The following is a 24,098-nucleotide window of genomic DNA, read 5'->3' as shown; positions in this document are numbered from 1 at the left end:
GGCAGAGCATCATGAAAGCCTCTAGAAGCAGTACCCTTATTTTAACACATTTCTGTTCCCTGCTGTATCTTAGAAGGCAACAGAAGAGAAAGGGCTTATTTTCCATTGTCTTAAATTAAAGCCTTTTCAATTTAAATATTACAATCCCCATTGCCTTTTGGAAAAGTGGAGATGTTCAAAGACCCAGCTCAATTATCATCCTGCAGAATAAAGTCCTGTCACTGACATAACAACCAGGGGGTCCAGCAGCGCAGTCTCTCTTTGCTCTTCTCTTCTCTTCCACCTCATTTCTAAATCCCAAAAGATAAGAAAGACAAGCACACATGTCACTGCTACTTGGAAAAACCCAAAACAAACCTCAGGCCATCTTTCAAGTAGCTCAATGTTATTTTAGAGTCTGGATTAATGCTAGGAAAATTTTCCTTTGTCACAGACAAAAATTATTTGTGTTTTTACATGTATAATGCATATAAACTAGCAAGATGTTGTATATTCTGACCTCAAAGATTTTTCTACAGGAAAAGGATATAATCTAGAAGTCTTATTAGTAGCCACCTGCATATAATTTTGACTGAAAGCAGCTAACAGAATGTTTTAAACGGAGGCTACAAGCAAAGTTCTGACAAAAATGAAACATTTGAGCTGGCAGAAATATCTTCAGCATGAACGCTTTAAATCAATATTCATCAAAAACTAACAACATTTCCTTTGCTGACTGACTCAGGCTGCCTGTTTAAACCTCTTCACAAATCTCTACAAAGCAAACTATCAGACAGCATCAGCAGCACAGCAAATGTGACAGAGGTGAGTGCATGCATCTCACTGGAAAGATCTCAGAATCTGTTCACTTGGGCTATGGATGGCTGCAAAATGCTTTAGGAATTGCATCCAGTTACACTTTAAAACACCAAATAGGAACACCCTTCATAACTACTTGGCCTAATTTCCTTTAGAGAGCACAGGTATGTTCTTTTTTTCCTCCTCTGCAGGAAAACTGCCAAGTCAGTATGCTTTTACTTGGTTTACAACCTTTGCTGGAGCAAGTTGCTGCCCTTGGTCAGCCAACCCCCCTGAGCTGTACTCGAGGTGTTACTGTGCATAGTGAGGCTTAGGACAACAGCTCCCATTGCACAACAGCAAGAATCCAAATGCCCATCGTGGACAGGAGCTTTTCCTGCTCCTGTATTTCTCTCCTTCAGCATGTTACATTTATCAGCTCTAGGCATTACGCAAGTGAATTCCTGTCTGCAAGACCTCGGTTTCTTTTCTCAGAATCCTTTTCATTTCCTTTAGGAAATTTAAAAAAAATAGAAGAGAAAGTAAAAAGTATGCTATTCCTTTACTGCTTCAAAGCATATTTTTCAGAAAAGAAAAGGCACACTTTGCCTGAACTTATTAATAATTCTGTCCCGGATATGCTGCAAGATCCTTTATCTACGACTGCTGAACATTTTGCCTTAGATCTGTAATTGCAAATGTTAATGAATCCCTGCAGGAAAGTTGAAACTCCAACATCCAAAGTTCCAGGATCTCATGGATATCAGGAGTTCAGCAATTGAGTATTTCAGAAGGCTATAACCTTTTAAATTCCATCACATGTTCCCGAGCTCTCAGGCCCAGCTGAGTTTGCATTCATTTCAGCTGAAGCTGCAAGGGCAGAATCTTTAGCAGCATCACCCACAATGCAGCCACACAGCACCAGGCTGCCCATCCTCCACAGCCCCGGATGGTCTGAATGCAGTTGCAAATCTCAGCAGATAACTGCAGCTGCCTTCGGCTCTAACACTGAGATCCAGCCAACAGAGCCCGCAGGTGCCAGCAGACAGTGATTCATTTAGATCCAAACAAGGGATATTTGATCAAGCAAGGGGCTTTGCCTGTTGGGAAGTTCACTGTCTCTGGCCGCAGCTCCTTCCCTGGGGAGGGGACATTGCAGAGTATCCTTCACACAGCGGAAGCCCTGGGTTTGATCCTTGGCACTCCCACAGGAAGCAAGATGGAGCGAGGCAAGTGAGACCATTGGTGTCTGCTGGCCACATGTTACCTTCTGTGGCCATTCTTTCAGCTGGAGCTGAAGCCTGCTGTGTGCCCCAAGGTGCTGCAGACTGACCCAGGCTCTATAAACAGAGGGCCATTTCCACACTACACTAAAAGAATCCCCAATCTACAACACACAGTCCAGGCCCCCTGCACCTGCCCCAGTCAAGGAAGATGTCAGCAATTGAGAACAGCACCAACAGGCCATCCTTACATGAGGGGGAAATGCAGAAGTCAGAAATGCTGGACTGTCTCCCGCCACAAGTGGAAGAAGGAGCACTCGGTGGAGACTGCAGCTTCTCATCCCTGTCCTGACAGGAACTGGAACTGTTTTCTGGCCTGGAGGAGAAAGGAGAATGCAAGGTGAATGCTTACAGTACAAAAAGTTTAATCAGAGTAAATTCTAATTTCTTCTAATTGCCTGTAATGACATAGTACACATTGAAATTATTTTATATTTCATATAGCAAACAGTACTAAGGATGTAATTTAACTGTTTGACTGTAGCTCCCCCAAACCAGAAGACATCAAACATATCTGAAATTAACATTTTTTCCTAGTGCAAAAAAAGAGCTGAGGAAAGGAAACCATAACTCCCTGCAGTCTGAAGACCCAAAATACTGCCATGACACTTAAAGAAAAAGGCTGTAGAAATGGGCCTGAGAGATCTTCAATACTTAGCTTTTTCAAGGATTTAAGATTTGCTTCTGAATGTTCCAAGGATTTCACTTTAAAGAGCAATATGCAACACTGACTTAAAACAAAGTAGGCAACAATAGAACTCTTGATTTCACAAGTGAAGTGGATCAGTGGGAAACTGAAGCAGCTGAAGAGCAGGACAGGGACACAATTGCTTACTAGTAAGCAATAAAACACAGCACAAGCGAGAGGGTGTGAAAAGTGTGGGAAAAGAAGAAAGAAGTTGGCAGACATGGAAAGTTTCCCTGCCCAATATCAGGTTAAGGTAACTAAACTACATTTCTAGTAAAAAGGATGCAGTCCAAGGAGGCAGTTAATGATTTCACAGCTAAATCAGTTTCTAAGGAAATAGCTAGCAGAATATTAAGTAGTTCAGGCCCCCTTGAGTGAGCTCAGCCAGCAAGTCTTTAAAGAAGGAGGGAAAAATGAAAAAAAAAAGAAAAAGAAGGCAGCTTTCCAGTATTTCCTGACTCCCTCAGCTCCATACAGCAAGAGTTTGTCCACACAGGGATCCCATGACAATTCATCTGAAGTAACTAGAGCCTTGTCTGCACTGGGAAGTCATAGAAAAATTAGCATGAAATCGCTGCTTCATGTGCAGTGGCTATTCTGCATTAATTTTCTGTGTGAATACTTCTATTCAGCACTAAAGATCTTCATCCCCCTCCCTTTTGGAGGTATGAACCAACAACTCAAAGAGACACGTTATAGTATCTCCTCAACTGCTTCCTCTTTCATGATGTTTTTAAATGGAATATATTACATTGAGTCTCACATGAAGAACTTCAAACAAGCTATATTCACTTGCATTTTGAATGGCAGCATTTACGAAAATTTTTAATGCAGTTTAACCACTCTGCTGAGTACGAGACTTCAGATAATTCAGATGAACTGTCCTGGATCGTATCCGGTAAACAAGCTGTATCCAGGGCAAAAGTGTCTAACATTTTTCATGAGATTTCACATGATATAAGCCACTTAAATTATTTAAACTACAAAATACATCCAGTTCAGATATTGCTTTCAAATTAAGGCAGCTAAGTTTTTATTGTCTTCCTCCTGCAATAATTTCCAAGCGAGTATTTCCTTATTTTAGTAAATGAATTTGTACTAAAATTAGAACAGCATAAAAGCCATCAAAGCTTGTCCTGTTCTGCTGCAAAATGTAGTTTGAGAATGTCTTCATCTACTCACTGCAGTTTCCTGCACACAAATTAGTTAGGTACAAAGGACAAACTTCTCATTCAGGGTGGTACTGCTTGTTTTCTGCTTAAAACATGAGAGCATCAAACACTCAGAGTATTTCTACCATTTGGGCAGAGCAGGAGGGAAATTAATTTTCACATATTTTCACAGTGTTAGGTTTCTGCTGTTTATATTTCTCCTCTGTAGTTTGCATAGTGAGGCAATCTGTAAAGGCTGCTTCACACCATCAAACTAGCTCTTCTCTTAGACCAAGAACTACCAGAAGCAGTGTGATAGAAATGTGGTTTTAATTTGTATCCAGCAGTGACCTGAAGCTGCCTTGCAGAGGCACAAGCTGCACAGCTGAGAGGATTCAAGTTGTGCCAAATACAAGACTTGAGTCACTCCAGGATCCTGGGACACTTAAGTAAACACCCCGCCTGGGTAGATGGTGCTCAAGAGAGGCAGCAATCACTTCCAGAGATTATTTCTGATGCAAAAATTGCAGTGCAGTACACGACACTGGGAAATAAAAGCCACTCTGCTCCCATGGGTTTGACACAGTTTTTTTGACTTCCTACAGGAAAGTAATTTCATTTTCACAAGCTTGGTTTTCTCTCCACCTATAAAGCAAGAATGTAATGCTTAGACACTCCAGTGATAATGAAGATTTATTCCTGAAAATATACTTTCTAAATAGGCTGTAAGACTGCCTGTCAGGGACTGAAATGGTTCAGGCCTTAAACATTGTTATGAAGGAGTGTTGCCCATTATAGCAAAAACAGTCTAAAGAAGCTACAACAACAGAAGCCCCCCCTCCTTGAAGATGCCTGGCTGGAACTTTGAACTGTGAGTTGATCCACATAGATAAGATAAAGGGGACATTTTACGTTCCATCATCTCAGGTCTAGGGAGAAGCAAACAAGGCTGAGAGCAAGGAATGCATCCACAAGAAAGCCAAATGCAGCAGAGAATCGTCCCTGCCTGGGTTTGGGGCGAGGGAGACCACAGCCCACAGAGGCCAGGTTTACACAGACTCCCCCTGAAATGAGGAGGGGAGGCAGTTTTGGGTGTAGCCTCTGGTCAGAGGCACTGAACAGCCATCCTCCCTTACACAAACTGGCCCAGCTGTGTAACCCCCAACTCCACAGGCCACATCCACGGGACACTGATGTGGGAGGAAGCTGAGGAGGTGTCATAACCCATCAAAGGCCCCCAAAGCATTCCTCAGACTCATTCCTAAGGCCTTGCACCACAGGACTGCACGTGAGGCAAAGTGATGCAACAGCTGCAGAGCCTGCTGCAAGAGACTGTGTCAAACTGCCCCCCCAGGGAGGCACCTGGGCATTCCCACCTGGCCGGAGCATGTACTCATCCAGGGCATTCTGTGATTTCTGGGGCACCCTCACCACCAAGAGGACCAGAGCTGGAGAGGATCAATGGAACATCCTTGGGATCCATGGAGTGGTGAGACTTTCTTTTATCTGTCTCTGTCACTCTCTTTCTGTATCCCCACCTCTTTTCTGTTTCTTTATCTTCCTTCTTCTCCTTCTCTCTCTCATATTTATTATCAAATAAAATGCACAATTTTGACTTTGGCATATGGTCTCGTTTGCACCTTAATTTGAGCAGAGGAATTTCTAGTAACTTTAAAAACTGGACTGTAACACTGCCCTAACAGCCAGTTCCACAGAATCAGTCCAGGCCTCCAAGCCCACCATGGGTAAAATACTGTGCAGGGGAAGTGGGACCTTGAACTCTAACACCGACCCCACAGTAAAGTGGCAATGTATATTTAGGCATAGATAACCAGTATATGTATATTTAGGCATAGATTAACCAGTCTAGATTTTTAAGGCCTGCAAGTTCTTTTGGAGAACTCCATGAAAATTATTTGATAATTAATATTTTATAAATTAACATTAATTATTTTCTTTGTTGTTATGCTTTTTAAAAGAGCTTAAAAAATCCAACTTGGTCTCATTTGTTTGGACTTACATTAGATATGCAGTTCTGTGATAACCTGGTGTAACAGGTCTCTGGAGAGGCTCATCTATACTCTGATGGACACCAGCAAATTGCTTCTTCTTAGTTTTTGGAGTGTGAGTCATTATCTGATATACAGGAAATGAAGAAAAAAAATGCAATGGAAAAACAGGTATTTGAAGCCATAGAGAAAATTCTTTAGAAACACTGCAGCAGAAACTAAATTGCATTCTGGTGTCACTGCATAAAACTTCCTGGATCACTGAAGGCTCTTTCACAACATCTTCTCTCAGGTCACTTTTCCATCGTCAGGATTCTGGACTCGTGAATCCAGGAGGTGTATATTTATAACAGAATGGGTTGGCTTGGAAAGGTTCATAAAGAGCATCCAGTTCCAACCCCTCTGCCATGGGACACCTTTCACTACATCAGGTTGCTCAAAGCCTCATCCAGCCTGGCCCCAAACACTTCCAGAGATGGGACTGCCACAGCTTCCCTGGGCAACCAGTGCCAGGGCTTCACCATCCTCACAGGGAAGAATTTTTCCCTTCTATCTAATCTAACCTACTCTCTTTCAGTTTGAAGCCATTCCCCCTTGTCCTATCACTACATGTTCTGGTGAAAAAGCTCCTCTCCAGCTTTCTTTACCTTTTAGGACTGAAAGCCCACAATAAGGTCTCCCTGGAGCCTTCTCTTCTCCAGGCTGAATAACGCCACTCTCTAAGCCTGTTTTCACAGGAGAGGTGCTCCAGCCCTCTGAATATCTCAAATTAGTCACAGCACACTAAATGGCATTCATACAAACTTTATGCTTTTTTACTTAATAGCTTTTTGCTGCTTGAAGTAAGGCAGACAATACCTGATCCAGCACAACGCCTGCAGGAGCAGTTGACTTTTCAACTTTTCTTTTTTCTAAAATAATTTCAGACCAGCAGAATGTTCCTGTTATTAACCTGCTCAGTACTTTGCTTTGTGTGCTCAGAGTCACTGGTGTAGCACTAGAACCCTAAGGCTGCCTGTAGCTTATTATTAAACCACAGCCTGACCACCCCCTGTGAAAGGGTAGCTCCTTTCTCACACTGGTTCTGCTTCTCCTGAGCAGCAGCTCATACACCGACTGTGAAAGATCCAGACTGCTCTGCAGGTAGCACCTGCCTCTTCAAGCAACAAACTGAAGAAAGTGGTGAAACTACTGAAATAAAACAACCCAGGAAATTAATTTATTTTAGGATTCTAAGGAGTGGTACTCACTCCCAAATACTCGGTTGTTAGCAGCTTCTCTCCTGAAAGCTCCCCCAGCTGAGGCAGCAAAACCTCATCTTTGTCCAGATCAGGCTCCAGGATGTCATTGTCCTCCTGCAAGGCAACAAGAAACTCAGGTGTGCAAGGAAGCTTTAAAGCTGGTAATTAAAAAAAAAAAAAAAAACAACAAAAAGCTGGTACAAATTGCTTGGAATCAGTATTTCAGGATAAAAAGATCATACAACGAGGCAACAACCCCCTGTTGATTTTATTCCACAAACCCAAATGTAACCAACTTCAAGTAAAAACTACCAAGAATTCACTCTGCAGTGCCTATTTCTAGAATAACTATGGGTGATTCATCTTTCATGGAAACTCTGCAGCTTCTACACATCAAAAAAGTCAGGAAATTTTGAAGTTTGATGTACTCCTCCAGCAAAGCAAAACCAGTAGTACAAGAACAAGACAGTATTTTTGCTTGTGTTTTGGTACTAAAAAGAATTCTCTTCTGTCCTGCACAAGATATCCTAAGACAGACCCACTCCAGATGAAGAAAATGTTCTTTACTTTTGAAACCTCTTGTGACAGTAAATGTAAATGACTGTTAAAACCAGCAAATGAGAAAAAGGAAAGGAATCATTCTAAAAAGGTATATTGCATAGTTATGTAGAGAGTCTGGCATAAACTCCATTAAACCAAATGTCCACTGGACTCTGGTGAACTCCAGAGTAAATGAAAATGAACAGCAGTTTTACTTTTGTGAGATTTAGACTCAGTTTTAAATAGTCATAATCAGCTCTTAATTACCTGGAAAGCTGGGTATGTGTGAAAAATAACACAGATGATGGCAAAAGGATAAACACTTGTAGACTAGGCAACAATCATCTGTACCAAGCAAAAAACAACCCATCACCCCCCACCAAGAAACCACACTCAAAGTCCACAATATAGTGTATTTTTATGGAGGGTGGGAGGTTGCAAAGATAAACTCTATAAATAGATCTGGGGGATTTTTTTTTTACAAGGTTTGTTAATGCAGCCAATCCTGCTCCCTGACATTATTTAACTTTCCAGGTAACCGACTCTGGAAGTGTTCCCCCTCTGCCTCCTTGCACGAAATAAGGACTTTGCCCATGTGCCATCACTCCACTGCTGAAATAACACAATTGGTGTCTTGTTCCCCACTGCTCACAGGCTGCAGCAGATGTTGGAAGCCAAGCCCGTTAAGGTAATGGCTGGAAGCCCTGTGATTAAGCCCTTTCTTTTGATGTACTCGGTGGCTGAGGTGGATTTTCACACGGCAGCTCTCTGATTTTATTGCCAGGTGCTGAGCGACAGAGGATCAGAGGGTGTCTGATAAATCGTCACTGTACAGTCACCTCACACAACTCCAGCTTGTAACCAAGCTTTGGAATCAGAGCTACAATATCACATATTCACTTTAACAAGCAGCTTTTCAAGATGGTCCAAGTCAAATAAAAAAACGAACGCAAAGATCAAATATTGAAGATAAATTAAGTTAGTATTTAACAGACCAGTCAAGAGAATATTGAGCACCAGGAAATACACACTGTGACTGCGGGTGTCAACACACCCCAGAAGGTTGACATCTCAAGGCTGGATATGTACTCCACAAACCAGTGTATCTAAGCTCTACCCTAGTTAATTTAAAGTTTACCAACCAAACACAAAAGCCAATTTATTTCTGAATAACAGCACACACACACACAGACTTTTTTTATACGGTTATATGCTCCAGCGTTACACAGTACAGAATCTTAAATTTCTGAAATCCCAGAATTTTCCTCTAACAGGCTCAACTGCATCTTAGCCACAGTGTTTAGGAGAAAGTAGTCATTATCACAAGATCTGCTCAAAGCCAGGAGAGAATTCATCAACTCTAAATTAAACACAGATAAAAGCAAAAAACCCCCATGAAAGGTAATAGTAACAGCACTGGGAACATTTGCTTGCTCTGGTAAACAATTAAAGCTGGAGCAAAACCTGCAAATTAATGCTGCATGAGAGTCTTTTTGTTGTTTTTTAAGTTGTAAAGGTATAAATAAAGGTATTGAGCAACAAATTCTAACATCAGTAAGCAGTCTGAAAGCATGTCACTAAATTGGCAACATTGGCAATATATGGACATATCCTGAAATGTATTCAGTCTGTAGAAGTTTAAAAGTTACATAAAAGAAAGAGTTTTGATAAAATTTTCCAAAACTTTCTGTTGCCAGATCACAACATCAGATGTTATCACAGAATACAATTGAGAACAATAACTCACTGCAATTCCACAATACAAAAGAGTTCCAAACGTGGAGGTAGTGAGTCAACAAATCTTTGTTTATTTAACAAAGTAACAACATTATGCATTACTGCCATGATATTTGTAAACTATATTTTCTAAACAGAGGGACTAAGAAACCAGATGTCCTTGTAGCAGAACAGAATTATAGTTCCCAGCAGCAATAAGCATTCACAATGTGTTGCAATTAATGTTACACTAAAAACAGTTTCAAATTTGGTTTTTCTTTTTAATATAATGGCAAAGCTAATGAAAAACTGGAATTGGACACAAAAGCCTACTGTTATTTTTTGAGTCAAATAATAAGAAATGCCAGAAGTCCATTTTAATCACATGATGGTCCAGTGACAAAAAATACATTTCTAAAGGATTTGCCCTAGAGCTTTTGCTGGGATTGTAAGCAGCAGCAACTCATCTAGGGGGTAGGATTGAACAGGAGGATTCACCTCCCTTTCATTCCCAGGAACAGGTAAAGTGATGGAAGTATTGAACATTGTCATGCAATGCAATGCCACACCTTTCAGGAAGGAGCTCCTTATCCCATGTGTTATCACAACAAAACACATTATCCTTTAAAAAAGTATACTGAAGTTCAAGCAAAGGTATTATCACCTTGGATTCTCACCATACACCCAAGACACTCAAAGCCTTGAAATGTCAGTTAAAAGGTGTTAAGCAGCATTTTAAGCAAAGGGAGCTTTTAATGAATAATCTCCAGGAAGCCCATCTTGCACCACAAGTATTGATTTTCAGTTGGAAGAGTGGAAGGATTATAAAAACAGACTTCAGGATGGCAGGAGGTGAAACAATTACAATAATCTAATCCTACAAAAAAAAGTTTACTGTATTCCCTTAGAATTCACTTAGAACTCTCCCCTTAGAATAAAAACGGGAGAGCTCATTGTTAAATAAAACTTATTTTCCAGCTCAAAATTTAGAATTTCCACATAGCTCTAACTTTAGGCAAACGGATTATTAGTTCACCATCTACTGTGCCACAATACAAAAGTAATACACAACACAAGACAAAAATTGGATAAATAATGCAACCAGTGCAAGGCTTCCCTGGATAGTGCCAGGCAAAGGCTGCATCCTGCATGATGCTGTACCCCATAGCAGCTGAAAGCACACCACACCTGTTACAGTCAGGATATTTGCATTTTTATCTGCTCTCAACAGAAAAAGGTCAATGTGCACTAGAAAGTGTATTCTGTCACACTGCAGTAACAGGAAAAATTTTAGACTTGGTTTTCCTCAGTCACTGTCATTCCCATTAATGTGCAATGAGCTACTAGAATGTGGACACAACTAAGTTTTATCTGTCTTATTCTTCGTTGGTTCAGGACAAAAAACTTTTATTTAGTCTAAAAGTATAGTTTTCAGTGAATCTGTTCTGCAGCAACACTTCTAAGACAAGAACATTTTGCAGTTCACTCACTCTCCATGTCACTGACTTCTTCAGGGCCAAACACATGCTATGAATGTGTTTGCCCACATACACACACCTAAGTTATGCACAAATACTGTTTCCAGGACATCTACTATAGCTGTTCTTCCAAATTTCTCAAGCAAGACTTCTGAATAAAATAAAAATGCAGTGGGGTAGATTTCCTCAAGATAAAACTCCCACGTAGCTGCTGACACTGTATTTTCAAGCCTCCACTGTGCACTTATGGCAATGCAGAAATGGCAACACCACCGGTGAAGATTGGGTATAACATTTCCCTCACATGATTTACATCTTGCTTTGGTTGTTAATTTAGGTGATGCAGTATGTTGTGCTGTCTACACCCATGGCTTTATGAAGACAGCTTCTTAAAAGATGTTGAAATACTGGTGTAGAATGCATTTATTAGCAGAGAAGGAAAAACAAAGCTAATCAGCTTATATTTACTATGATATAGTTTCTCATGCTTATTTTATTTTCTCATGGGACTCATTCTTTATTTGTAATAACTGTTTCCCTTTCTTACATTCCAGCAATTTACTAAATATATTTCAAAGTTTTTAAACAGCAAATAAAGTCACACCCTGAAAGGATAATGATACCTTAAGAAAAAGTGACAACCTGTTTATAAATATTCTGGTAATATACTTTTTTTAACTGCATCCAATAGGTCGGCTTGAAAGCAAGATTCCTACTGCTACAGTAACTCTGCATCTCTTCACTTATGTCAAGATATAATCCTATAATTATCACAGAGGTGGTGAGTTGCTAAAATAAAAGAGTAGAACTTCAAATGAAGAAAAGGTAACAGAAACAGATCCAATTTTCTTGTTAATGCAAGAATGATTAAGTAAATGTAAAAAACAAAAGCAAAACCAGAAAACCAATGTCTGGTTTATTGACACAAATATTTTCTTTCTAGAAGGTTAAGGATTTTTCTAAAAGGTGCCAGAAAGCCTTTACTTACTTCCTCATACTCCTCTTCCTCATCATCATCAGACACAATACTATCATTGAATGGCTCTTCTAGAAAGAAGCAAAACAAAAGGGTGTCAGTTAAGTTGCACATGTACAACTTTACAGGAGCAAGATTTAACCTGCTTCTCATACAAACATGTCCTTTTCAGGACAACAACTGGAATAATTTGATCCTATAAGCATTCTACTAGAAATCACTGAAATCAATTCACATTTTTGAAAATGGCAGAAATAGAAACACTCTGGAATAGTTACTTTCTCATAAAATCCACGGTGACACCTCACTGTATTTACTGACAAGACTTGAATGAAAGTGTGTGCACTTGAAGGTTGTCTATTTTTCAAATATTTTTTAATAAAAGACTCTACTTCTCCCTACAAATTTAATTAAATAAATTTATATTAAATAACTTTAATATTATTCTGTTTTTGTCATAAAGAGTTAGTACTCATGCAGAATACTTATTGTAGGTTTTGGACAAAATTATTTCCTCAGGAAAAGAGTGGCCAGGCTTATACTGGAAATCTGAATCCTCAATGACTCAGACAAAAGCTCTTAAAAATGCCATTTTCAGGTAGAAGAGGAGTGGTTCTATAACCTTGAAGAACAAATATTGTATAGTGGCAATACAGTGCTTAAATATTTTACTTGTTTTTTTACAAGCTAGAACTTGTAAAAGTTCTACCTTGTAAAGAACAAAAAGAAAAAAAAGGACAGGCTGTGTTCTCTCTCCAAAAGCCAAAACCAGAGCAGTTCAACTTGTCCTGTTTACTGTACAGAAAGATGCAACCAGAACTAATCTCCTTTTCATTATCTCCTTTCTCTTTCTTCAGTCTTCCTTTCAGTCACAGGCAAGAGAAAATGGAATAAATATTCCACCTTCTCAGTCTGTATTAACAGCATCTACAACTCTGATGACCAATCAACATCCTCTCCAAAAAGGAGAGTCTCTGCTCCCTATTCAGGATGAGCCATTTCACATAAAGCTACACCTCAACAGAGCAAGAGATGAGCACAGACAGACCTAGTCCCCAAATCCTATTTTATAAATTTCTACTGCATTTTTGCAGTTGGCAGCAGTCTCTCATTACCATCAAACCACTGCCATGAAAGAAAACAGCAAAGGTCATTTTATTTATGATCCCAAAACTTTGGAATTGTGTCTTACTCAGCCTTTTATTTCTTCTTTATTACTACAACATAAAGGAAATTTTAAAATACATTACTTTCAAATCCTGACATTCATTATTCACCCTCTCTCAGACCATCACACAATTGTTATTCTTTGAGTTTCCAATGCCAAGTAAAAACATGAACTTTTTATGGCTTTTTATGAAAGATTTAAAGCTCTGATAGCTGCCTGTGTTCTGACCTGAATTGAGTTGCTTGATAACAAATTCCATCTGTCGAACCATCTCTTCATTTCTTTCCTTGATAAAGCAGCGCAGAATTTCTTCCATTCCCTGGATGTAGCAGAAAACATTGGAAGATCAGTGTTTCATGTCACCACAGTCACAGAGATCTGTTAGCTAAAATATCTTTTTTTTTTTTTTTTTTTTTTGGTCAGGGAAAACAGAGTCAGTGTGAAGCAAACCACAGTGTCCAGCTCCAAGTGTTGCACGGACAAAAGAAATATGTTCTCTAGATTGCTTAGAGGCTTAAACAGAGACATGTCCATGATGAACAGCAAATTTTTACAATAGATCTGTTGCTTTTGCCTTGTGAATTCACCACACAAGAGTCATCAGAACAGGATAAAATTTGCATCCACATAGACAGTGCAAGGTTCAGAGAAAGAAAGCAGAAAGCAGAATCAGCTTTGACTTTAAACCTGGTCTCTCCCTTTATGGCTCCTTATAGCCATGATGTTGTGTCTTTAAGCATTTATGATCACTTCCAATCCTCTGTGCTCTGTGAGATAGAACATCTGACAACAATTATGTCTCCATAACTCTCTGGGTTAGTTCTTAAGATACAAAGAGATGCTGCTATCCCAGGAGCAGCTTCCTCAAACAAAGAAATTGATACACAGTCATTATCATTAGACTAACTTTCACAGGAAATCAGTTCCTAGTTCTGAAACCTTCCTCCTGCTCCTTCCCCAAATAACCATGTCTATACCAGGCAGAAGGAAAAGCAGCAAGAAGTCCTTTTAGTGGCTACTCACTGGTGCACAATAAGTGGAAGAAGTAACAGGTGAGATGAAAGCATCTCCTGGGGCCACAAGGAGTCTACAAAATGCTAGAACGACACACAATTCTAAAATAACACCTTTAATTTATAATTCAGACAGAATCCTTCACACTACTGGGGCTCTACTCCTGGGAAAAAGACCTGGAAATATGGCAGAAATGTTTGAGAAATACATTCATGCTTCCCTGAGGATCAAAGGGGAAGGGTCTCTTGTGGGTTCCCTTTTCAAAATGCCCTGGCTCCCACCTCACAGCCCTGCTGTGCCCTGCTCAGCAGGTCCCTGTCTGGGCCACCTCTGGCAGAGATGTTGATTCTCATGCTCTGCAAAGCAGCACTTCTTACCATCTCTTTGGCTTCTTCACGGACAGAAGGGATGGCCAGAATACTGTACAGTACTCCATTCACATATGACTGGACCTAAGAGGAAGAAATAGTAATACCATGAAGAAAAACTCTTCCATTCCTACCAGCTGACTATCAAAATATAAGAGCAAAAGTATAGAATAACTATACTTCAAAGAGTTTAACCAGGCTAGACTGGACTAGCAAAAATTCCCATATGGGAAGCAGAGAACTTTTAGGATGCAAATGTACTGTGATTTGGTTGATCTAAATCAGTAAGCTGCATGCCAATTTCCCAAACAGCTAATGATAATGTATTCTTGCAAATTGACCTAGCCATAAGAAAGAAAAAAAAAAGGAAAAGAAAGAGAGAAAATCAGAAAAAAGGTCAATTTCTGACAAACACTAATAGTAGTACAAAAAACAGGACAAAGAACAGGGAAAAGTCCCTGCCAGCATGAACTCAAGACAGGCTTCAAGCATTGTAGCCTCAGGAAGGATGATAAATCCAAAGCAGCTTCATGAATGTCACAAGTCCACTACTTTCTTATATCATTCCTTAAAACCACAGCAAATGTGCTCCCCTGCACCTGATGTTTTGCATAATGGGTTTGCATCACACGTTGTTCATCTCATGAACAGTCAAGCTTGAGGAGATTTGCTGCATGACATTTAAGCAGCATCAGATCAAGGCACATAGACTGCATGGTAACTGCATCCAAAGCTGCCAGTCTTAGCTGTCTGTTAAAGCAAGACAGGCTTTTGTCTAGAAAGACCTCTGCTCACCAAAATAAAATATATGCATTATGAATTTTAGGCAAAATTCATGCAACTTATTTAATGAGGATCTAATAAAGGAAACAAAACCAATTTACTTTTTACATATTTTCCTGTCTTCTTTTTAAATTTTTCTTTCCACCTTTTCATAACCCAAAGTTTGATGTACAAATACCTTAGGATTGTCATGGTCAAGAAGACCAGAAAGCACTCTGAGCATAGGGTTTGGGATACTTGCACATATCTTCTTCCCTGTAAAGGCAGAACACATAAATATGCTTGAAAAATAGAACAGATCAAGTTTCTTTCTTACTTTTTAGAATCAGTATAAAATACAGTTTGCACAGAGCAATACTGTTTCTTATTCCTGACAAATGCTGTCCAGCATAACTGAGTTGAAATCAGTGAAGTTACTCTGGACTTATGCAGTTGTAGTCTTGCACAGGATGCAACACAAAGGGGATTTAAAAAATTAACAAAGGCATTTTTTTTCTTACAAAAAGCAGACGATTTTTCCCCTTTACCTTACCTTACCTTCCTTTTTAAAAGGAAATTTAATTTATGCTCTTTTAAAGTCTCTTGGACACAGACAGGTTCTTATTTTCTTGGGGGGAATCTCTGCTTTGTAGAAGTGAAGGCAAGATGAAGGTCAAGCTCCTCACCCTTACTCCTCAACCCAGTTCTTTCTGTTTACAAAGAAATCTCTTACACAGAGTCTGTAAGTGGACACAAAGTGTACTTTGAAAAGTGGGCCTGAATGCAGCAATGGCAGCCTTCACATACTAATATAAAAAAATAATCAAATCTTATAGGGTGTCATTGTTTAATTCTTTAGAATTCCCATAACTGGAATTCTGAGGAAAGGAGATGTGCTCAAAAGCACTGGTTGTAACACTCAAATATCTCTGGTTGTGGTTCCTGCTGCTAATTGTAGTCACTTGAGAGAATCTTGGTAAAACAGGAGAAAAAGATTCACAATCTTCCCTATCTACTTCTTGGAATAAGGTTGTAATTCAAAATGTAAGTCACCTGCACTCCGCAGACAAAGATTCATGAGCAAGGCAGCACAATACTCCAGGTTGTAATCAGACAGGCAATCTGGGTCTATTAGAACATCAACCAGCCAGAAAATGAGCCCATCTTTGATCATTGCCGACTGCAGTGTGCGCCTAGGATTAAAGAACAAAATCAAATCACAAATCACAAATGTCAGATCACAACAAAAATAGCTTTCATACACATTTATAGCCAGTACAAGCACATTAAAAATACAATAGCCTGCCAAAAAAAAAATTCCCTAAACTACCTGTTTTGGCAGAATCACTAAACTAAGTCATTAACAAAGCTTGAAGAAATTGAAGATGCAGATTGCCATATGGTTAGAGGACTAAAACATTGTTGGATAGATCAGGGGGTTTTGTCTTTTGTTTTATTTTGTTCTTTTTAAACTGGTGAACTGAAGTAAATTTCTTCATTGTTTTTAAGGACTTCTTACTCCAGCTAAAATGGCATTTTCAATTGTCTTTTTAAATTGGTTTAAAAAGGCAGCTACACACAACAGATCCATAAAACAAATTAATTACTTCTTCTGTCATAGGTAGCCATAGCACTGTAGCACTTTTGTACCGTCAATCTGACAAATGAGGCTTTTTGCTTGAATCTATTTGCACTTTTCTCTAGAGATTCTTAAATCTCATGCTCTATAAACTCAACTTGTAGATGCCCTCAAAGACTATGGTGAATAAATTGGCAGGTTGCCAACCATGATCTACAATAAAAATTCACCTTACAATACAAAAAAAAGAAGTATGTATTGGTAGAAAAGTCTTACTGAAGAACAGAATTTTTCATAACATTATTTCCAAGAGGCATTATATTTAAATTGCAAAGATCAAAGCAGGTGCTTTCCTGGCTTTGGTCCTGAAAGCTCATATGTTTCTTAGTGCTGGATATTGCAGCAGGTCTATAGCATGGACTAAGCAAAACAAGGGAGCATCTGACCACATATTAAAAAAGTTTCCCTTATGTCAAGTATCTGGAATTAACCTTCTAGAAGATTGTTACTTTTTAGAAAATAAAAAAACTTCCAAATTTTCAGTATTCCTCCTGACTGCTGTGAAAACCGAGTTCCTCAGATTGTATTTACTTGATAAACAGAGCATGCCCTTTACTGCTTTTGCGTATTTCTTTTGTGGTGAGCACTTGAGTCAGACTGCTAATGCAAAAGTAAGAAACTAGACAGCCTGTGCATAGACGGCTCCAGGAAAGGGGATCAACAGGATAAAGAAGAAATCCCTGAAAAATGTTTGCAGAAAGGATAATGAAAACCTTATGCTTTGGAATGTAACACAACTCTTTTTCCGTGTAGGATCGTCAGAGCTTTCTACATCAAGATTTTCACTTTCTTCAGTTAAGGAACACATACAAAGCACACAAGGCTGTGGCAGGAGATGTACATTTACTTGGGCCTTGACAGCTGGTAGGAAGTCAGGTTAATTCAGTCAGCAAAACTGAATTCTCCTCCATAATAAGTGACATTGCTTTCATCAGCCATCAAGGGTTCTGATGATTGTTATGGGAAAATCAAGTGCTCTTCTTTCCTCCCTGAACAGAGCCTAACTAGCCTGCATTTCCTCTCCTGCTGTCACCACCACACGCTGTGCTTTCATCACCTGAGGCTGAATTTCTGCAGAGCCCCCAGAACATTCTCCCATGTAAGGGAATCCTTGTCTTCAGCTTTCAGTCTGTCCTCCAGCATTTGCAGCAATGTTGGGTTCTGAGAGAGGTAGGCACGACCTGGTGCAAAAAGCGATGAAAGAACAGATGCTGAGATAGCAGCTATGACAGAAAACCTCCCTCTCTTTGGAAAAGTAAGCAGGATTGACCTCAGTTTCCTCTTGACAAGCCACAAACTTGTGCCAAGATCCAAACAAACCTGCACAAAGTTGTCTAGCAGACCAGTTGCATTCAATCCAGACACTTGGGGTATTAGAGGTCCACATTTGCCAAATCAGTACCACACAGAATCCACTTTGAGTACATGTTTTCTGATCTAGCAGTTTTGTACAATCAAGAAAAAGAACAGAAATGTCCAAGGAGGTTGGGAAAGTCAGGTGCCCTCCTGCTACTGACTTCAAGTGAGATTTCAGGGCCTAGCAATACTTAGCTCCAAAAATAGCAGCAAACCAAGAGCTAATTTGGGACAGGCAGAGATAGAAAGTTGGATATATGTGCATCTGGATTGTTAGCAGTGATGCACAAAGATTTATTCAGGTGAGGACCAGGAAAAAGCAGGAGCCACAGTAGTTACTATTGCACAGCCTGGCAGCAGGTCTGCCCACAGGAAACCTAATTAATGAGGATTTTTCTCTTGAACCCTCACAGAGAAATTGAAGACTATATTAAAGACAGTACCTGAGTAAGCTCCCACACAGATCACAAACCATCAACACTAAATATATAGTGTCAAAATGAAAACTTTCCAGATACTGAAAAGCAGTTTTGAAAGCATATAACAAAAGATAGTGAATCCTAGATAAAGGGTGCAAAGAAGACTCTAAATTACCACATGCACTGACATGCACTTGTGAAGCACCAAAAAGAAAGCATATGAAAATGTTATCTTATTTTTTGCAGGGAATAATTTACCTTCTATCAGTGAAGCAAAAGCATTGATGAGCCTTGCCATATACTGTCTGACTACCTCACTCTTAGAATATAATAATTGGAGGACACTTCTCTGAAAAAGAAAGCAGATGTTAATAAATCACAGAGAAGGAAAACACAGAAGTTAGTCTTCTATAATGTTTTAAAAACTTCATTAAACTTACACAGAAAAAAAACAAACCCTTTGAATGCATACTGATTTGTCAGTATGATGTACAATTTCTTTCATTATTGTCAGGGGGCTGAAGAAGAGATGGAAAATGAACAAATAGGCAAATTACAGATTCTCATCTGAGTCTGTTAAAACACCATTAAACTCTGTGGTGTAGAGTGGAAGTTATATTGAGCCAACACAGTCCAGTCAAAGATGGTACCTAAAATTAATACTCAGTCAGTGACAAAAAAAACCCCACAAACCAAACAACTTACCTTTGTTGATAAACTTAAATGCAGTAATATTACCTGAATAGGAATGCTTTTCTTTGACAATAAAGAGTGTGGGAAGCAGCTCAGTAACTTACCAACACCACCACACTGAAATGATTTTTTATCTGTTTTATTTCAGGCTTTACGTGTAACTTCCATCTTACAGAAATTTAGAGGGAGAAAAACTGATGGTTGATTTAATAATCCTTTATGTTTCCTGATGGTAGAGACTGTCACAAAGACAATAAAGCCACAACAAACCAAGTAGGCTCAGTGCCTTGAACCCCTGGGAAACTCCATTATGCACAGAAGCCACTACAAGCAATGAAAAAAGTTGTGCTTTTCTTAGCAACAGTACCAGGTTATCAGGGACTGAAACAACTTTTCAAAATCAACACACCAGCAATTCCCCTTTCTAAAGGAAGGTGCCAATCCACCTCAAATTCACAGAAACACGGTTGATCACCACTGCAGGTGCACAATGACACATTCCACAGCAGCACTGGGACTGAAGTTTTAATTTAGGTCTTATCTTAGATCATTGAAATGAATTGAGCATATTATTTAACAATTCACAATCACTCAAAAAGAGACACAGCATCTGATAAGCAAGACTTAAAGGGCCTCAGGCTTCGGTTCAACTCACAGAAGTGAAGCACAGGGAGGTGATAAACTTCCATTTGTCTGCAAGAACTGTGTCTACACTAAGAGCTCTTGTAATGCAAAGCTTTGCCGTCAACTTTTAAAGACTGAGACAAGAAGCTAAATGTATCACCCAGTTTTGGCACTACTACCTTTTTTTTCTTCTCCTCTTCCAGAGAGCAATAAAATTTTATGATCAGCACTTCAAAGACATAAATGAGCGATATCACACACAAGTCGGACAACTGACAACTCAGTTTCAGCTGACCTGACAGTTGCTGTGGCAATCCAGGAGGTCATTACTGATGTAGGCTTGCATGATAGTGTCTCTCTGTTCTCCAGGATATGATGTTGTCAAGCGCTAAAATAAATAACAACATAAATAAACAAGAAAAAAAACCCCACAAAAAGCCAAAACCATGGATTGATGACCCCTGGAGATTCTAAAGGTGCTCATACTCTATAGCTGAGAACCTCTTTCATGGTAATTCAACCTCAGTGACCTAAGGGAAAGAGATGAAATGAACTGACCTGACCTCAGCTCTGTGATCCAGTACAAAACTGTTACTTGGGAGCTGTCATCACTGTCCATACAGGAAGGATACAGAATTACTTTCCCATAAAGTTAAAGCCCCTCTAACAGTTATAGATGTGGTGCTTTTCTTAAACATCTGAGGCAGAGCATTGGGCAAGAAGTACTTTTGCTCAGAACAAACAGATTGTTTTTATGGGGAAACAGGCACTGAAACTTGATCAGAATTCTACTGTTATCATCCTTCATGACTGTCACTTTGAACATATCAGCTTCTTTTTCAGCAGGAAAATGTAACTTCCTGTTGTCACCTGTAATTTTTCTGAAATGTCATTACTTGACCCAAGTAAACCAAAATGTAAGTTCCTGCAAAATACCTTGATTATAAAGGAAAACTGGTGATTAGAGTCAGGTATGTCTTGGATACAGCAGCATCTATATGAATATAAACCAAAAGGATATGTGGAAAAAGGAACTGCCTAAAACAACAATTTATTTGAAAGCACATCAGAAATTATTTCCACTGAGTATCCCAGAAATCTGGGAAATCCTCATGTAAGGAATCTGTCTCTCCTCTGATGAAAAGGATGGTGCTACACTTCAAATAGACAGCCCCTGCCTGGGCTGCCTTCATCATCTCAACAGCAAGCTTCACCAACAGGAATTTGCCTGTCATGTTGAACTCAAGAACAACCATCTTGTTTGAAACAGGGATATTAGTTGTGGATGCCTCCCTGTCCTTACCCAGCGCAGAGCCTGCAGCAAGAGGGCCTTGAGACGATCACTCCCTGTAATCAAATCTTTCTTCAGCTTCTCATAATCCAGAGAGGGCAGCAATGGCACATCCTGCACCTTCCTAAAGGAAAAGACATTAATCAAAACTCTCTCTCCTCATTCAGTGCAGCTGATGTTACTGAGGTGAGAAGAGCCAAAACAGGAAGTCTGCTTCAGGAAAAGAACTTCCACATTTTCACACTTTTATTGCTTTTGTTACCATTATAGTGTTAGAACAACATACTTGTTAAATTTGGGGTTATTTCTTACTTATGCATGCAGCTTGCTTACCATCATAACTTGCAGACAGTAAACTGACAAGAAGACAGCTGATGATCTGAGATTTTTAGTTGCACAAAACAGTACAGTAACATCCTTTTTTCCCCTTCTCTACTAGACCACAAGGGCACGAGGACAGTTAGAAACAGATACAGTAAAAACTGCAGCTCCATCTCCACCTCCAAGCCCTTATGCACACAGAAATGTCTTCTCCAAAGCAGAGGTGGTGTGGGCTGAATGGATTTTTACAGCCTGGAGTATGCTGAATTAACACAGGACTACTTTCTATGCATCAATACTATCTTGCTATTTTGAAATTTAACACTGCAATAGAAGTTTCCCTTAAGAAAACTGCTTCCAGTCAGTGTTTCAATCTTAATATTTAAATATAATCCACTAAAATGTTTTAGTATCTTTCCATCCTACCACTTTTCAAAACAAATTTTATGTCCTATGTGTAATTGCCCATTATCTTGTAAACAACAGGATAAAAAGAGTGTCTCAAAAATTTAATAAAACTTCACCTTGAATATACCATTCCTATTCAGTATTATAAGCCAAAAGTTATTAAGTCAGACACAAAAAAGTAAAGTTAAGGCACCCAAAAATCATATTAGTGATTCCCCCTTTTCCTGGATTTGTGAGAATCAAACCAATTACAACAACAGGACTGAAATATGTGGAAACACTAAAAATACAGCAACAACCTCACATGTGTGGAATAAATCCAGATTTACTGGATTAACAACATTCTGCTGAAATTAGAACGTTACTGAAGCTGCTCAGCAGAACACAGATCGCACAATATTTGCATGAATGTTCACTGAGGTCAGAGGAAGCACAGAGGAGGACTGAGTCCCATTTGCAGACAACTGGCAGTGTGTACTTCAGTTTACAAACCCCTCCTCTTCTCTACAGACAGAAATGAGGCTCAGCAACAAATACTTACATAGAGGATAAAGATGCTCTTAACAGTGTGGAAGCCTGAATCACAAAAAGAAAGAAAAAAGGAAATTACAGCATATAAGTCCAAATTTCACATAATGTTATTAATGAGGTCCAAAGTGAATTCTTTCACTAAGATTCTGCAGTTCTTTTCCTATAAAAACCTGTGCTGTAAACCAGAAACACAGCTTAAGAAAGAGCACTTCAGTGTTTATCTTTCTTTTCCCTTAAAGTGTTTTACAGGTCAAAATCTCTTTTGTTATGATCTGGCTATATTATCCTTACCCACACAGTCCACAAATTACCTATGCTTGAAGCATTTAAAAAATAATAATAAATGAATAGAAACTACTATATGAGCCCGCTGAGGAAGATGAAGAACTTGCTAAGCACATTCACTGACTTCATAAATTTTCATACCTTTAAAATTGCAATAATATTTCATTGGAGACCCAGCATGCATTCCTGCATATAAATTTATTGTAATTCTTTGCTCCAACATTAATGTTATCAAGTGCCTGCTGCTACCAAAATACACCCCTATATATAATTATTAATATGTAAAGACAGGACTGTGTATTCTGGTATGGATAAAACCAATATGAAATAGTGTGCCATTTTTTAGTGGTTCTGCCTAGGATATTATAATTAAATACTGCATATTTCTTCTCTGATGAAGGGTGACACAGTGCCTGTGAAAGCACCCCTGCACAACAAGGAACAGCAACAGCACATAAAGGTTCCACATGAAAGTTATCTGCCTCAGTAAATATTTTTTGCTAGACTTAATTGTAGGTAAGCAAAGAAGCAGCAATTCTGGCACAAGAGTGCTTCATGTCATGCATTCTGATGTCAACTACATGCTGTATTTGCAGAATATTCAATGTCATCTCTTTGTGCTGATCTCTCTGCTAAAAATCTCTCATTACCACTTATGCCTGTAGAACTGGTCTTCTCTCCTAACTGAGCCTCTTTCAATGGGAACTATATAATCAATGTCTATTGTCTATTGTCAGATTTAAAACTGGGATTTAGGAGACAAAAAGCATGAAATACCATAGAGAATATTGAATTACACCAACTGACATATTTTTGAAAACAACCTCGTGGGTATCCTTGTAATACAAGGAACTGCTCTATTAGATGTGAAATAAGCTTATGTGCACATTGCAAAGCATTTTATATTATGTCAATGAATGACTTATATACAATAAACAGGTCATAGACCTCAAAAGTAAACTGTCCGGACCAGCAGTTCTCACATCACAGTTTATCTTACACAATACAAAATTCTTTCTAAGTATCTTATCTGCCCCTAGACTGTTTTGACCTCGTTCATTTTCCTTAGCATTTTCAATATGTATAAAGAGTTAATTTTATTTTTAAAAAAACTGTTTTCCTAGTCAAAACCTAAAACCTTGTAGCTGCATGTGCAATGAAATCACAAATCACTTTTGTTGCCTCTGTCAGCACCTTTCTCCTTTGTCCATTAGAGGAAATGGAAGAAAGTGACTATAGGACTTGAATGCAAAAATAATTGCAGAGCTCTTGGAGATGGAAGGTCAAACAGAGAATAGCAATCTGTAAAGAAACAGAGCAGGGCACTAGGGCTACACAGATGCATATAAAGATTCTCTGC

At 39.0% G+C, this 24,098-nt stretch overlaps 1 protein-coding gene across 5 annotated transcripts in view; it reads right to left on the bottom strand.

Annotated features, from left to right (window-relative positions):
• The window catches only part of ARMC9 (armadillo repeat containing 9), a 52,332-nt gene that overhangs the window by 9,116 nt on the left and 19,118 nt on the right, over positions 1 to 24,098 (bottom strand). For all 5 annotated transcript variants that reach the window (XM_038145219.1, XM_038145216.1, XM_038145218.1 and 2 more), the window contains 13 exons: positions 22,464 to 22,498; positions 21,206 to 21,317; positions 20,198 to 20,290; positions 18,844 to 18,934; positions 17,868 to 17,991; positions 16,225 to 16,364; positions 15,371 to 15,447; positions 14,419 to 14,493; positions 13,256 to 13,346; positions 11,872 to 11,930; positions 7,159 to 7,263; positions 5,920 to 6,035; positions 2,252 to 2,376 (listed from right to left, as the gene is read on the bottom strand). In XM_038145219.1, the coding sequence (XP_038001147.1) occupies positions 2,252 to 2,376; positions 5,920 to 6,035; positions 7,159 to 7,263; positions 11,872 to 11,930; positions 13,256 to 13,346; positions 14,419 to 14,493; positions 15,371 to 15,447; positions 16,225 to 16,364; positions 17,868 to 17,991; positions 18,844 to 18,934; positions 20,198 to 20,290; positions 21,206 to 21,317; positions 22,464 to 22,498 (1,243 nt within the window). The remainder of the gene's footprint in view (positions 1 to 2,251; positions 2,377 to 5,919; positions 6,036 to 7,158; positions 7,264 to 11,871; positions 11,931 to 13,255; positions 13,347 to 14,418; positions 14,494 to 15,370; positions 15,448 to 16,224; positions 16,365 to 17,867; positions 17,992 to 18,843; positions 18,935 to 20,197; positions 20,291 to 21,205; positions 21,318 to 22,463; positions 22,499 to 24,098) is intronic.

Source organism: Motacilla alba, chromosome 9, assembly GCF_015832195.1.
Source record: "Motacilla alba alba isolate MOTALB_02 chromosome 9, Motacilla_alba_V1.0_pri, whole genome shotgun sequence".
Classification (NCBI taxonomy): Eukaryota; Metazoa; Chordata; class Aves; order Passeriformes; family Motacillidae; genus Motacilla; species Motacilla alba.
Note: the sequence above shows the minus strand (reverse complement) of the source record. Positions and strands in the feature narration are given on the sequence as shown.